Source organism: Labrus bergylta, chromosome 13 (assembly GCF_963930695.1).
Source record: "Labrus bergylta chromosome 13, fLabBer1.1, whole genome shotgun sequence".
In the NCBI taxonomy this organism is placed as follows: domain Eukaryota; kingdom Metazoa; phylum Chordata; class Actinopteri; order Labriformes; family Labridae; genus Labrus; species Labrus bergylta.
The window spans coordinates 18,336,258-18,350,479 of NC_089207.1; the positions used below are offsets into that span (position 1 = coordinate 18,336,258).

Sequence of the window (14,222 nt, forward strand, 5' to 3'; positions counted from 1 at the left end):
TAACAGTGGGCGGACGAACCACCGAGGGAGAGCCAGGTCGAAACGTGTTTGCGCTGCACTGCCACCTGCTGAGGAGAGGAGGTACTGCCACTCCTGCGTTTTCATGATACGGGACATCATTTCTTGTTTCGTCCCGGCATTGTTTATTTACATCAGTATATTTCAGTGGAAACAGTGGATTTAAAGTAGAAAACGTACTCATTTAATGTGTTTCTTTGCCAGTCATTTTATCATAAATTTGGTATTTATTTGTACTCCACTAAATTTTAACTGTGGAATATTGACCTGGTACTTTTGTGCTTTTACACATTTCTGCAAGTTACCATGATCATACAGGAAAACCATAAAAAATGTAGCGATACAAATTAAGCATATAAACAGAATATAGGCTTATAGTTCTTTAAATTATTTTCATTTTAAATGCATCTGATTTTTTTATAGTTACTTATCAATAAGAATGTTTATGCTGTATAATAAGGTTATCAAATAGAGTAACTAAAATGTGCTGCACATTTACAAATGACCCTTAAATATTTAAATTACAGACTGACTTATACAAAATAAAACCATGTCTAATTCATAATTACGTTCTAAAAGGAAGCAGTTGCTGGACTTTGTCTCTGCTTTAACCTTTGAATCTTTGAGTGACTTTCACTAAAAATACTTTTGTACTTGAAGTCATGTAAAGTTTGAATATTATTCTTAACTATACTTAAAACTGAATTTATCAGGGCTGCTAAACGATTCAAATGTTTAATCACGATTAATCGCAAAATTTCAATAGTTGATCACAATGAAATCGCATTTTAATCCCATGTTTAAATTTCCATTATTTTGCATCTAAATAAAAACTGAAAGGCTTTTATTTTGAATTTGTTTTCTGTTTTAAGGTGAGAGTACTTTACTTGCTGTTTGAATTAAATCCTGCTTTTATTTTGAAGTTAAATAAGTACCTTCTGAAGACACTAACTTATGTCAAAAAGTCACAAAATAGCATGTGATAAACCACATTACAAAAAAAGAATGCATTAATTTCTGACCTTAATTAATCACAATTAACTAGTTAATGCTGACATCCCTTCATTTATATTTATATGCTTGCTATTGTAATCGAACAATTTTGAATATTTTCATGTAAAAATATGTTTGTGATTATGTTTTTAATACAAGCAGAAACAATGCTCCTCAAGGACAAGTCAACGTGTTATTGAAAGGCTGGATAGCAACATGGGAATTGTTTTTATTACTCAAGCCATCAAGATTAAAGCGACTTCAGGGCCAGTTCCAGGGTCTGATGAATCATTATCACCGAGGTGTGGCTCAGTAAACTCTAGTCCACTTTCCCTGAGCAAACAAAGTGCACGCCCAGGTTTTATTGAGTGACACAGACAGCATGGAGACAAAATAAAACAAAGAATGACGGCATTGAAATGCAGATTTATAATGAAAATGAGCACCTTTTATTATTCTCACAATCAGACTCATGGGGACAATAGTGTCTGTAATGTATTGCTTACAATACAATTATGACATTTAAAAAAAAAAGCTTACATCATGTCATGCCAAGGAGTCGTGTTACGGTTATTAAGGACTATTTTTGTGGAAATTTAAGACAATTTTAGAGAGCATGTTTGTTAGAGAGATAAAAGTTTCCAAACGCCAACGTGTCGGGACTTCATCTAGTCCGAGTCGCTGCTGCATGAGCTGCTGGAGGACTACAGAGGGATAAACACAACACAAAGACATTAATGAAACACTGAACCTCTCATAAACTATGGAAAAATGAAATTACAATACATTTGACAAATAGCATAACAGCAGGCTGCATTGGGACAATTACAGAGCATTGCTTTGATTTATTTTTGTTCTATTTTTGATATTGTGGATTCTGAATAACATTTGATCTATTATGGAAATAAAACCAACATGCTCTGCATGAAAACAGACAGAAAATATAGTTAAATCTTACCCCGTGACAGTCCTTTCCTTTCTTGTGACATTTGTTGTGTTTGTGACCGCCCTTTTGCTTCTTGTGCTTTTTCTTGTCTCCATGTCCATGTCCATGTCCATGTCCCTGGCATGCTCCTTGTCCATGTCCCTGTCCTTGGCATGCTCCATGTCCATGACCATGACCGTGGCTGTGGTCGTGCCCATGCCCGTGCCCGTGCCCATGACCGTGTGCCTGCCCCTGACCCGGGCAGCAACCAGGTCCAGGTCCATGTCCTTGGTGGCCTCCGTGCTGGCCGTGAGGCTGAGGAGGGTAGACAGGTGGTGGGGCGGTGCCTGGAGGATAGTTAGGGTATGTCCCCGGTACCTGGTTGGGATAACCAGGGTACTGGTTTCCTAAACACACAATAAAAGATATTAACCATTAATCTCTGAGCAAACATGATCATTATATGTAAGAGAATTTGAGTTATTTACCTTGGTTTTGCCCGTACATTGTCACACTTCAGATGAACGTACAGATACTGGAAGGAAAAAGAAAAATTACTTTAACTAAGTCAACACTCTTAAAAACATCCACTTTTTTTTAAACTGAAGTGATGTCCAGATCCTCAGCAGAGTTTCAGAGTTGTACTTACTGTGAGCTGGAGAGCAGGTCGACTGGAACAGCGGTCACCTGCTGCTCCTTTTTATGTTCAGACCCCCTCACATGATTTAGGGCAGAGTCTTAACTCTGCAGAACATTTCTGCCTTGTGACATAAATGGGTGTGTGTGAGTGTGCGTGCGTGCGTGTGTGTGTGTGTGTGTGTGTGTGTGAGATCTTTAACATACAGTCAATATGAGCCATAAACAGTCAAAGATATGAATACTCACACACACACACCCTTTTATGATCTTTGAAAGATTCTATTTAGAAAATCTTTTTATCAGACAGTCTGTGATAGTTGGACCATTTGTTGTCTCATAACATTTCAACATTTTGATCTTTGAGTCTTTAATTATTTGATAAGTTGACTCTCTGAACACATTACTCAACACATCAGGAATGATTATTATGTGGACGAGAAAAGACTAACCTACAGGACGTCATAACAGCAGGGGAGTTGTTCTGGACAAAAGCATGACTACAGAGGAGTGGTCACAGTTTGTTTAAAGAAACATCTTGTCCTTCTTTTGCTTCTTTTAGGTACGGCGGACAACAGAGCCTTACAACCGGCAATGATTCTAAGGATTTATATTGGGGAAACATGTTGCTATAGGCTAATTCAGAATCCATGCAATTTCAGAAACACGTGCAAAAGTCAAATTCATTAGCAGCAATGGAAACTGTTGCAAACTTTCTTTTAAAGGGCTGCGAAAAGACAAATTAACTTTATTAACAGCATCACTTGGTCGTCCTCAAACGAGCCCTCCGGTGACATCTCCAGTCACCCCAATCTTCCATGCATCTCGTTGACTTACCAATTGCTTTCTGCACCTGCATCATTCCTAAGAAGATCTATATATTTAAATGTGGGACGCTCTGGGTCGATGCCCGTGTGTGGGCTCCCATGGCACCAGATAACTGGCAGGTAGCTTCCTGTGTTTCCAGCAATGACCTGCCAGCCTCATCCTCCTATATGCTGTTTCCTCACTCACTCTTGGCAACCCCCCTTATAACTCGTTAATGGTGACATGTGCTGCCCTACACGTAGCATTCTAGGGTAGCATCCATCCAGAGACTTCTGCAGGGTGGGCTTCAGGGTCCAGCATTCTCCTCAATAGCAAGCGAGCTGCAAATACCATGAATGATACAAAATCAAAAGGAAGTCAGTTAAATCCAGTCAGTAATAAACTGTGCAACCCCTTTAGCCAGTCAGCACTACAGTGTGATGGCTGGGTTTGCAGCATTTTTCATTTGCAACTCATATTTTTGAGGCGAAATTGTATTTGCAGCTCACTTCCATCGTTGCATTTTTTTGGGACTTTTCTGAATTTGCAATTTCTCTGAATTTGCAGCCCAGCCCAAAACGATGTACACGCGTTGCAGGGTTAGTTGTCGTTGTAGGTCGCTTTGTCCTGTCGGCCCCCGTAGCTACAGGTTGAAGGAACAATTTGGTTTTACATTTGGTTTGGTCTTGATGCAAACTAACCAATCCACTTCTCTGTCTTGGTATTAATGTTGATGAGCAAGAAAGAAAACACTGTTACCTTGCATTAACCGCTGCAGAGAAAGTTGATTTCCTGCTTTTAAAAACTAAGGAAAACTGACAGAAATCACACCTTGTTGGTGAGGTTTTTGGCTATTGATGAGGTGTTGTTCGGTTTACATGATATCTCTATTGTTTGGAGTTTGTTTTTATCAGTTTTCCACACATACAGTTAACTTCACAATCCTTCCAGTTTAAACTTTTGAAAACTGGCTTCTCAGCTTTACTATTGTGTGAGAGCAGCTTGTTCTAATCATGATTCATTAATCACAAGATTACATGAGGTCAACGCAGGACACACAAAAGTGGCACTAAGTCAGGCTAACAGTGCACTAGTGTTTGATTATTCACATGATTAAAACTGGATGGAAGTGAATGGGCATGTTCAGGAACTATTAGAGACAAACACTCATGAACAAAGGTCTTCATTCAACTCTTATATAAATACACACAAACAGATAACAAACACATTCTAATAATAAACTGTGAGGTCAGTTTAACAGAGAGAGTTGTCGTCACAAAAAGAAGTCATTATAACAATTCAAAACAACTGACAAACACACTGCTGGTAACCACTAACATGTTTTATTATTTCACTTTAAAATGTGATGGGCACAACACTTATGACAGGCCATGAAATGCATGAAATCTTAATTTGACTAAAAAATATTCTGCAGCCTTTAATAGCCTTATGTAGGTGGCTGTGGCTCATTGGGTAGTCTTGTAGTGATGTGGATTTCCTTGTTGTTGATATGTTTGATGATGAAGAAATTCGCCGTTGACACTGACTTGCTTTCAAAGAGTATAATTTTATTTAAGCAAGAAACAGAGTCACTGGTCACGTCTGACCAGGAGGATCAAGAAGCCAATAATGATCTCTCTCGAACACACAGAGACAACTGCTTATATGCATCCAAACATCCGCTTTTCGTCATGGGTCATAAAACATCACGTTACACAACCACATGTGGCAATACTCCTATACAATACCTCAATTTAAACATTCCACCTGAGGGGACTCCTAAATCTCCTTCAGATACTATCACAAGACGCACCCGTTGTAAACTTATATTATCTCTGTCCTAGTTACATCAGACACTTCAGTAGTCTGTCAACCTGGAAGGTCGGGGGTTCAGCCGCCACATGTCCAATGTGTCCTTGGGCAAGACACTTAACCCCACGCTGCTCTCACAAAGAACTATACAAGCTCACGTCCATTAACCATATATTTGAAATGTAAATAAACAACACTGTAAGATTCATGTTGTTAAATGAAATGATTATTATGTTAATATGTAACAGGATGAAGGTGTCCAGGTGGTTACATCCGTCTTTCTCTTCTTCTAGTCCGAGTCGCTGCTGCAGGAGCTGCTGGAGGACTACAGAGAGGACACACATTGAGATTTGAATTAGTTATGACAGCCAACTCATTACTACGCTTTTATGCCCAAAATCTCTGGGTCTACAGTAATTCATTTAACAAAAATGATTTCTCATAAAAGCATCTATTTTCTGACTCCCTTCTCAGTTATGTGTTGACACTATTTTGTCCACTTAATTTGTATTAGTTAAAGTAAACCAAAAACAGACATGCATCCACATATATAAGAAACAATGCTGCACAAAGTATATTCATCAAAATGATCAAACAGGTGCATCAACACCTCTCTACAACATTTTATGTTATATCATGGGTTTGATATTATCAATGAAGAGAGGATTTATTGACAGACTTTATTTGTGGCTTACAAACTGGTATTTGATTGAATTGGATCCAACAGTTTTAAATTACATTTAACAGACTTTCTGTTTGGACTGTGTCAGTATTTCCTGGTTGGAAGAGTGGGGTTTGAGCACGTCAGACCCAAGAGGTGATATAAGCGCCCGTTACTCTCCAGACTTTAACGACTTAAGGCTTCAATCAAAAGAACAATACACATTTCCTCTAAATTAAAAACTCTCAGAACGATCAGTGTATGACTTATATACAACCTAGCCAAACAAAAATTATCAAAATTAGAAACACACAGATGTGGTTTCTTCGTACTACTTTTTTTTATCCATAATCTGTATTATTGGGACGTGTTGTGTTAGTAAAAATGATTTGTGTTATACTGTGTTTATACAATTATAATGTATGCATTTCCTGTGGTTGTATTTGAATGATGTTTTTCACCTGTGTCTATGTTTGCATGTTTGACCACACCTGCCGGTGTGCAAATATGTTTAAGGGTGCGGCCCCCCGACATTTAAAAAAGCTATCAACCTGTAGAAGAGCATCTGGTTAAAATGTTGAGATTATTACACTCCTTTTGGTATTGAGTTACAATGCGACCTGTCTTCTTTTTCTTTCCACTTTCTTCTGTGGTACAATAAATACCTCATTATTTACTCTGCCCGGTATCAAACAAATAAAGTGATCTTACCCCGTGACACTTCTTGCCTTTCTTGTGGCAATGACCATGCATGTGACCGTGATTGTGCCTGTGCCCATGTCCGTGTGCATGCCCATGCTCATGACCATGTCCATGATGCCCATGTCCATGATGACCACGACCACGACCACGACCGCGCCCATGTCCATGGTGCCCGTGTCCATGATGCCCGTGTCCATGTCCATGATCATGATGCCCATGCCCATGCCCATGATCATGATGCCCATGATCATGATGACCATGATCATGATGACCATGATCATGATGACCATGCCCATGATCATGATGCCCATGATCATGATGACCATGATCATGCCCATGTCCATGTCCATGTCCATGTCCATGTCCATCTCCACAACCAGGCTCTGGTCCATAACCATGTCCTCCATGAGGAGGGTAGCTGGGTGGACCACAGGGCTGAGGAGGGCAGGGTTGGGGTGGACCACAGGGCTGAGGAGGGCAGGGTTGGGGTGGACATTGGGGGTATCCTCCAGGCTGAGGATTGCAGCCTGAGGGATACTGGTTTCCTAAAAGAGGAGTTGCCCAGCATGTTATTTCACTTTGATTTCAGTATATTTAAATTTTTGACCCAATAATTTGAGCACATTCAAGTGAAAGTGAAGCCTTCATACTTTTAAGTAAATGTATTATGTACCTGTGTTTTGCCCCCACATCTCAACTCTCCAAACTCTGAAATAGAAAAAAAACAACTCAAATGCAGGCAAAAAAATCTCCTTTTAACACAACAACGGAAATCACTTTTTAGAAAAAATTAGGTGCATAATCAGACATTGTGCATGAAATAGAGTTTGCATTGTTTAAGCTCACAACCGGCAAAGCAGCTCAGAAGTATTGCATCATTCCTTGACTGTATTCGTACAAAGCTTCCCATAAATGGGATAAGTCTTACTGAGAAGAACAAGAGGCTAAATCAGATATCAAATGAAATACATGTAAGCAAGATGATCAATCTTTTACAGCACAGAAACACATCCAGTAGATACTTCTCCAGGTTATTTACGGCCACATAGTCAAATGTTAACTTACCGTGTGCTGAAGAGCAGCTCTTCTGAAACTCAGCTGGATCTGCTTTTTTATATTTATGAAGCCACACCTCACAATCCAATGGCATCATCAGGGGCAGAGCCTGAAGCGCACATCATTTTTAAAAAAAATTTTTTTAGATGTGTCAACATGCACTTGAGATGTGGTTGCTAAGTTTACTTAAATATGCTTTTGCAACCATGTGGCAGCAGATGATCTTGAAAGGACATTTAAATGCATATTTTTTCTCCCTGACAAACACAATCATGTCTACACTGATCCCTAAAATAAACACTTCTTACAACCACTCTATTAGCCACAATATAAAGGGTATGAAAGGGCTCTTTTTTGGCGCTGTCTGGCAGTAGCATCAGTCACATCTTTTTTTTTTTAATGGTTTGTAAAATGCCTGGAATTTCTCCAATATGGCCGTCACCTTTTTGGTTATTCGGAGCTATAGTGACCATATTTATCAAGAAGTGACAGGCAGTGAGAAGTGTCAAAGTAATTATGTGAGCATGTGCTCAAGGCTAATTCTTTAGCTTGCTTATCAGATAGTTAGACAAAACAAAAGACGATGTAGCTCTGACTCGCCCCACAATAATCTGCACAGAAAGCTGTAACTTTTCATTAATTATTGGTGAGTTAAGAACATTTTGGCTAAGCTTACCGTGAAAGTAAGCTAACTGGATAACCCTGCAGTAGGTTGAACAGTGAAGTAGACACTAAGGACAATAAGGATTACTTATTTGTTGGTTAAGGACATTCAGTTGAATATTTAGTTAATGTTATTGGGAATTTGTTCAATGATACAAACTCTAATTCAGTAAACTTGGCAAAGCACCCATTATCAAAATTGGAACAAAAAACGTATACTACTTGGCTTAATCATGATTTGCATAGAATACAGCAATGCAAAACACTTTCACACCAACCCCCACCCATTCAGATGCAAGACCAAACAGAAATTTCACCATTTATTGTTTTAATTTTCTACACTTACACTTCATCAAAATCATTGAAAGAGGCCCAAACAACACAGCTTTGTATTCTATACGAAGCCACATAAACAAAAGTTGTCAAAAGGCAAAAACAGCTGAGAAAACCAACAAATCCACCTAAATGTAATATCTATTCAACCTGAAATGTCTCATCTCATCATCAATGAGGAGAGAGTGACTGAGGATTCATGTGTCAGTCTCTGGTTTCACTGTCAAATTAATTACTTTAGTGTTTGAGTCGTGACCATACGTCAGTGAAGCACCAATGTGTGTTTTACATGTGACAGGCATGAGCTTGTTTACATGTACAGACCTGAATTATAGATAGTTTTGAGATACAGCCTCATTTGATTGTTGCATTAAGAGAAAGAACAAAAGTTTCCAGATGATTCAGGAGTCTTCATTTAATCGGAGTCGCTACTACTGCTGCTGCTGCTGCTGCTGCTGCTGCTGCAGGAGCTGCTGGACGACTGCATGGATGAGAGAGAAAACAAACAACAACAAAAAATCAATCAGCATAGAAAGATCATAAGTGAGCTCTTGACATTTGAGTTGTGATTCGTTTGTCTATTGCAAATTATTTATCAGTACTGGAGCTGTGAGGAGAGAAGGGTCACAGGTTCAGTTTGAGGCAGATGGGGATTGGTTGTAACTCAACACATTTAGATGAAAGTATTTGCAGCAGGTAAATGTATATATCTTTATCGTTTGCTGTCTTTTTGTCATAATTATGGTGGTTTCCATTCATCTTGGAACTGGGAATGATGTCCCACCTGAGTTAACTGTGTTCCAGTTGCAAGTCGAACAAGCAACATACATGGACGCCTCATGGAGTACCTTTGTTTTGCCAACTAATACCTGACAATAACAACACACTACGTGGTAGTTTGTACGCAAAAATCACATGACAACATGTCTACAGAGGGAACTAGCACGATGCTTTCTGTGTGATTGATTATAATGACACAAAAAGAGGACTAAGCTGCAAATAAACACTGCTAAACTTTACTGTTGATGCGCGGAGCAGCCATGTTGGATTTTAACTCAAACTACCAAAGTTGTTCTGAGTCACCAAGTATCTGACCGGCACCATTACACAAAATCTAACTGGTAACATTTTATCTGTGACTCTGAAGACTTTCAGAATCTCCATAATATACTCGTCGTATCGTTCAAAGCCCCTCAACCTCCTGCTGAATTTCTGTGTCTGTGGTTGTCTCTATATATTTCTTTTCCCCCTCACCTCTCCCCTTTAGGACGATTTCCCCCTGTGGGAGAGGTGGCTCGTGTGGCTGTTAATTATTTTAGCTTTTGTATCATTATCCATCCCGTTATTTATTATATTCATTTGTGTGTATTTATTTAATATGCAGATTTCATTGAAATTTCACAGAACCTACATGTTGTATTCTTATTGTTTTATGTGCAGAAGCTGGAACGAGCAGAAGAATTAACACAGAGGTTAAATAAATAAAGACATCTTTCCTCTGTTACTGACACAAAGCAGAAGTCCACTGGTTACATACTGTGTGAAGTGGAACATGCAGGGCACTCAAAAAGTACAAAAAATAAATAAAAAAGAATCTAGTGTAAACAGTATAAATCAGTATAAACACTTTTTCCTGACACGTTTATCAAATAAATATAGTGTTTGATTTATGCAAAAATAGGCAGAAAAATATCCCGTCGTCATGCTGACTGTTTGCTTTTGTCAAAGGTTGTTTGGTGTGTAGCTTCACATGTTGCTGCTAATTTTCAGCATTCAGAAAGCCTAGTCTAGTGTTTATGCTAAATTCTTTATGCTAAAGGAGATAAAAAGAAAGCAATAAAGATCCTGACCTAAGCACTCTGGGTTTTAAACCAAATCTCAAAGTGTCCCATTGCTTCACTTAACCTTCCGAAGCAGAGTGGATGATATGTTTTTGGCCCGTGGCCCTTTTTTTTTTTAGTGCATTCATACTTTATGTCTTAACTTTTAATAAATAATCACTTTCAAGAGTACTTATTTGACATGTGAAGGTTGAGTTTTATGAATTGTCACTGCTTTCTGAATAAAACTCATATTCTGTTCTATTGAATCGAACATTGCATAATCTTACCCCATGACAATCCTTTCCTTTCTTGTGACACGTCACGTGCTTGTGACCACGCTTTGGCCTGCGTCTACGTTTGGGCCCACATCCCTGTCCTTGACCACAGCCGTGTCTGTGTCCACCACCACCGTGACCGTGCCCATGACCATGCCCGTGACCATGTCCATGGCGTCCTTTTCCACAGTGCCCACCTGTAAATAGTTATTAATCAATATTTTGCACACGTGAGAGTCAAAAAAGTGTAGAGAAAGAAGTTGTGATTTACCTCGTTTATGCATTTCAAAACCTCAGACCCTGAAAGTGAAGAAAACAAAATCATAAAGATTTAAATCACAGAAGACAGATCTACGGAAGCCCTCAGAGGACATAAAGGGGAAAAAAATTCTAGTGATCTATTTTCTGATTCTGACCTAAATTTTATTTTTATTTTTTTTAATTAATGACTTGAAAAAAAAGCTAGCATTATCTTCTCTATGTTATTTTAAACTCACGTTCATACTTGTTAACACACAATTTGTAAGATGTACCGTTGCTACTTTTGGGTCAGAGTGCAAGGTGTAATAAAAACACAGCAGGGGAAACAAGGATGCTACAGTCATATATAAAACATCAAGTAGCGGTTCCTTTGGTGGACACGTTTAGGATTTCAACAAGAAAAATAAATAATTTCTAAGGGGGTAAAAAAGTGCATCGTATCATATCATATACATTTTGCAGATAACGGTAAAAAGTGATCAATAAAGGAGACAAATATTTCGATCCGAAAATGAATCAACAGATTTTGTCTGACTAGACAACTTAAAGCGTGAGATGCAATTAGATTTAAAGAACAAAACAAAACAAAACAATAGAATAAGACAAAAGTACATTTCAGGTTGATTAATTGTGGGTTCAAAAATTAAAAATGAAATAAAAAGAATGACTGTCTACAGACGTAAGCTTATTTAAATGACTCAGAGTCCGGGTGCCACAGAGCATCAACAGGTGAACTTACTGTGAGCAGGTCGTCAGATCCACAGACGCAGATTTCACCTGCTGCTGCTTTTATACGAAGCCACACCTCAACGAAAAGCAGGTCAGCGGGACCATCAGGACCAGCGCCCTTCCCCTCTAAACCCTTTAAGTCAGGGTACTGGAGGTAAATGGTGATGTATTTTAGCTGTATCATAATCCACATGTAGCTACAGATGCATACAGATTCAAAATATTTTAAAAAGGTATTCATGTTTTATTTTTGGTATTCATGCTGACATGGTGAACATTGTGTATGACAAGTTATCAGCCGCTAACATATCATTACATGAGGCACTTAATGTGATGTTCTTTTGGCCTCTGTGTTTGACAAGCATGTTTTTTTGTAAGATTTTCTCAGAGCCAGAAAAACCTGGATTTTATTATCTCAAGAGTGAACAAAGAAGAAGAAGCGTGAAGAAAGACTTTTCATATGTACAGTGTGTTCTCTTTGTGAGTCTTCACGCACGCCACGCTCTCTGTCACTCAGGTGTGGCGTATGATTGGCTTTGTGCTTTCTTTTGTTCACAATTTAGAAATAAATCTGTACACGGACACACAAAACAAAACAACATATTTCCTGGCGATAAAGAATTGAATAAAAGTTTGCCTAGCTTAGCTTAATGCTCTCTCTTCTAAACGTTTTGGACAGATGTGACTCTGTCTTAGGTCCTGAAGGATATCTTAAATAATTCACATGTATGCAAAAGTTACTTGAATATAATATGCATGTTGGTTTCTTAAATTTTTAAGTAATTTAAACTCTGTCCCTTTGTGTTAAACAGTTTTGCATAATCAAAGCCTAAATATTTTATCATTACAAGTCTTTGGTTTAAAGCTTTAGCCACCTTCTGTATCTGACTTATTCACATGCCTATTTGATTTATATGCACATATTTTCACCTTAAAAGTAAATTTGATCTCTTGTAGTGTGGAGAATTCCTCACACAGCCCTGACCTCCTTCTGTGGAAAATGTGTGGGAGGTGTTTTTTAAGCAGCCTTCTTATCAGCATCTGGTCATGCATCCGACTCTGAAGAAGCAGACGAGGGCACCAGCTCAACCAGTTACATATTTTTGTGTCTTTTATCAGGATCCCTCACTGCTGACAACACCTGTCCCCCCTGCCCCCACCTGTCTCTGCACCTCAGCAACACAAATAAACAGACACACACAGAAACACTTGTGCGATGTTTGTCGACTGTCACATTGGCATGTTCGCCTCGTCACAATAACATTCCAGTAGAGACAGAATGAGAGGTCAAAGGGTGAAATCTGGAGCCAACATTAAATACTTCTGAATTAAATCCTGCCTGGATAAATAAGGGTGTAATGACGAGAGCCTGACTTTATGTAAAGATACAGTCAGATTAAAGAGTCAGACATGGAGTTGGTCTGCTTTGTGTTGGACAGGCAAGTGCCAAACACCAGTGGTTGGCTTGTCCTAACTTGTTAAATCTTGTTAAACAATTAGCTTTTCCATTACAAAAAAATGTAGTACGGTATTATCAGGTAGCTTGCAGTGAAGGTACAAGCAGTAAACGTACACACTGAAGTCCTGCAGTGGGCGAGCGCTTCTGGTGGGGATGAGCCCAGGAGAAGGGGCCCAGTTTGAATGTTTTGTTTACAAGCTGTAACAAAGATTTCTACTAACTCTAACTTTAAAGGTCACATATTATGCAAACCACACGTTACCATGTTTCTATAACTCTAACACGTGTCCATTGTCTGTCTTCAAACCTGACTTTTGACTTTTGCCTGCTCCACTTTTCAGAAAATGTGTGCTTAAACAGGCCGTTTGTAGATTTTCCCTTCATGACATCACAAAGGGCAGTAACTCCTCCCCCCAGGTGGGTGTCACTCCCACAGCTAGGTGTTTGTTCTGCCCTCTGAGTCTGCCTTCTCACCGTAAACAATTGTGCTTAGAGCAAGAAAGCCCAAACCACATAAACCCTTCCAGAGAGGGGGCGTGGTCAGACACAGCTCATTTACATTTAAAGGTACAGACACAGAAACAGCGTGTTCTGATCAAGGCTGAAATAGAGGGGTTTATAGGCATGATCAAATACAGGATCAGAGTGGATTTAGAACAAGAAACTTCACAGACATGTTTTGGGGGCTAATATGGAGGATAATATGTGACCTTTAAAGTGTAAACTGTGTCTTAATTGCTTGCATTGTTAATATTTAATTCTGACAATCTACAGAGCTTAGGGATATCTATTTTGCTTGACAAATCAATTATTTTAAATGCATTCAACATAGTACAGAAGTTGATGAAGATCGAAATGTTGAAACTGAAATGTAGGCATGCAGCTCTGTGAAATGGGAGGAGGTGCTGAAAAATATGTGTGTCCTCTGCCAACTTCTTCACTCTGATAAAGGTTAAAACATCATGGGATGTCTCTGTGTAAAGGAGTGCCATGTGAGGCCTGTTTTTATGGTGTGAGGCTGCATTTTCTGGATATATCCATACAAATAAAATCTTGATTGCCCTGCAAC

General features: G+C 38.9%; 2 protein-coding genes and 1 non-coding gene across 3 annotated transcripts; all 3 read right to left on the reverse strand.

Moving 5' to 3' along the window:
- Positions 1 to 1,431: 1,431 nt before the first annotated feature.
- Positions 1,432 to 2,696, reverse strand: LOC109983501 (holotricin-3). The gene is made up of 4 exons (XM_020633222.3): positions 2,586 to 2,696; positions 2,425 to 2,471; positions 1,970 to 2,343; positions 1,432 to 1,715 (listed from the first exon to the last, which is right to left on the reverse strand). The coding sequence occupies exons 2-4, from the start codon at positions 2,441 to 2,443 to the stop codon at positions 1,680 to 1,682; spliced, it is 429 nt and encodes a 142-aa protein (XP_020488878.2). The 5' UTR covers positions 2,444 to 2,471; positions 2,586 to 2,696; the 3' UTR covers positions 1,432 to 1,679.
- A 2,010-nt stretch (positions 2,697 to 4,706) lies between these two features.
- LOC109983480 (uncharacterized) lies at positions 4,707 to 7,719 on the reverse strand. Its single transcript, XM_020633197.3, has 4 exons — positions 7,620 to 7,719; positions 7,228 to 7,262; positions 6,564 to 7,099; positions 4,707 to 5,516 (listed from the first exon to the last, which is right to left on the reverse strand). The coding sequence occupies exons 1-4, from the start codon at positions 7,705 to 7,707 to the stop codon at positions 5,459 to 5,461; spliced, it is 717 nt and encodes a 238-aa protein (XP_020488853.2). The 5' UTR covers positions 7,708 to 7,719; the 3' UTR covers positions 4,707 to 5,458.
- Positions 7,720 to 8,580: 861 nt separating this feature from the next.
- LOC109983453 (uncharacterized) lies at positions 8,581 to 11,819 on the reverse strand. The gene is made up of 4 exons (XR_010667619.1): positions 11,705 to 11,819; positions 10,976 to 11,004; positions 10,717 to 10,901; positions 8,581 to 9,087 (listed from the first exon to the last, which is right to left on the reverse strand). It is a non-coding gene; the product is annotated as an uncharacterized protein (transcript).
- Between the last annotated feature and the right edge of the window lie 2,403 nt (positions 11,820 to 14,222).

Coding starts and splice junctions, on each gene's coding strand:
- LOC109983480 (XM_020633197.3), bottom strand. CDS start 7,707: ATGATGCCATTGGATTGTGAGGTGTGGCTTCATAAATATAAAAAAGCA. Junction 7,263..7,619: donor GAGCTGCTCTTCAGCACACG/GTAAGTTAACAT, acceptor TTTCTATTTCAG/AGTTTGGAGAGTTGAGATGT. Junction 7,100..7,227: donor GATGTGGGGGCAAAACACAG/GTACATAATACA, acceptor CTCCTCTTTTAG/GAAACCAGTATCCCTCAGGC.
- LOC109983501 (XM_020633222.3), bottom strand. Junction 1,716..1,969: donor AAGGAAAGGACTGTCACGGG/GTAAGATTTAAC, acceptor ATCCCTCTGTAG/TCCTCCAGCAGCTCATGCAG.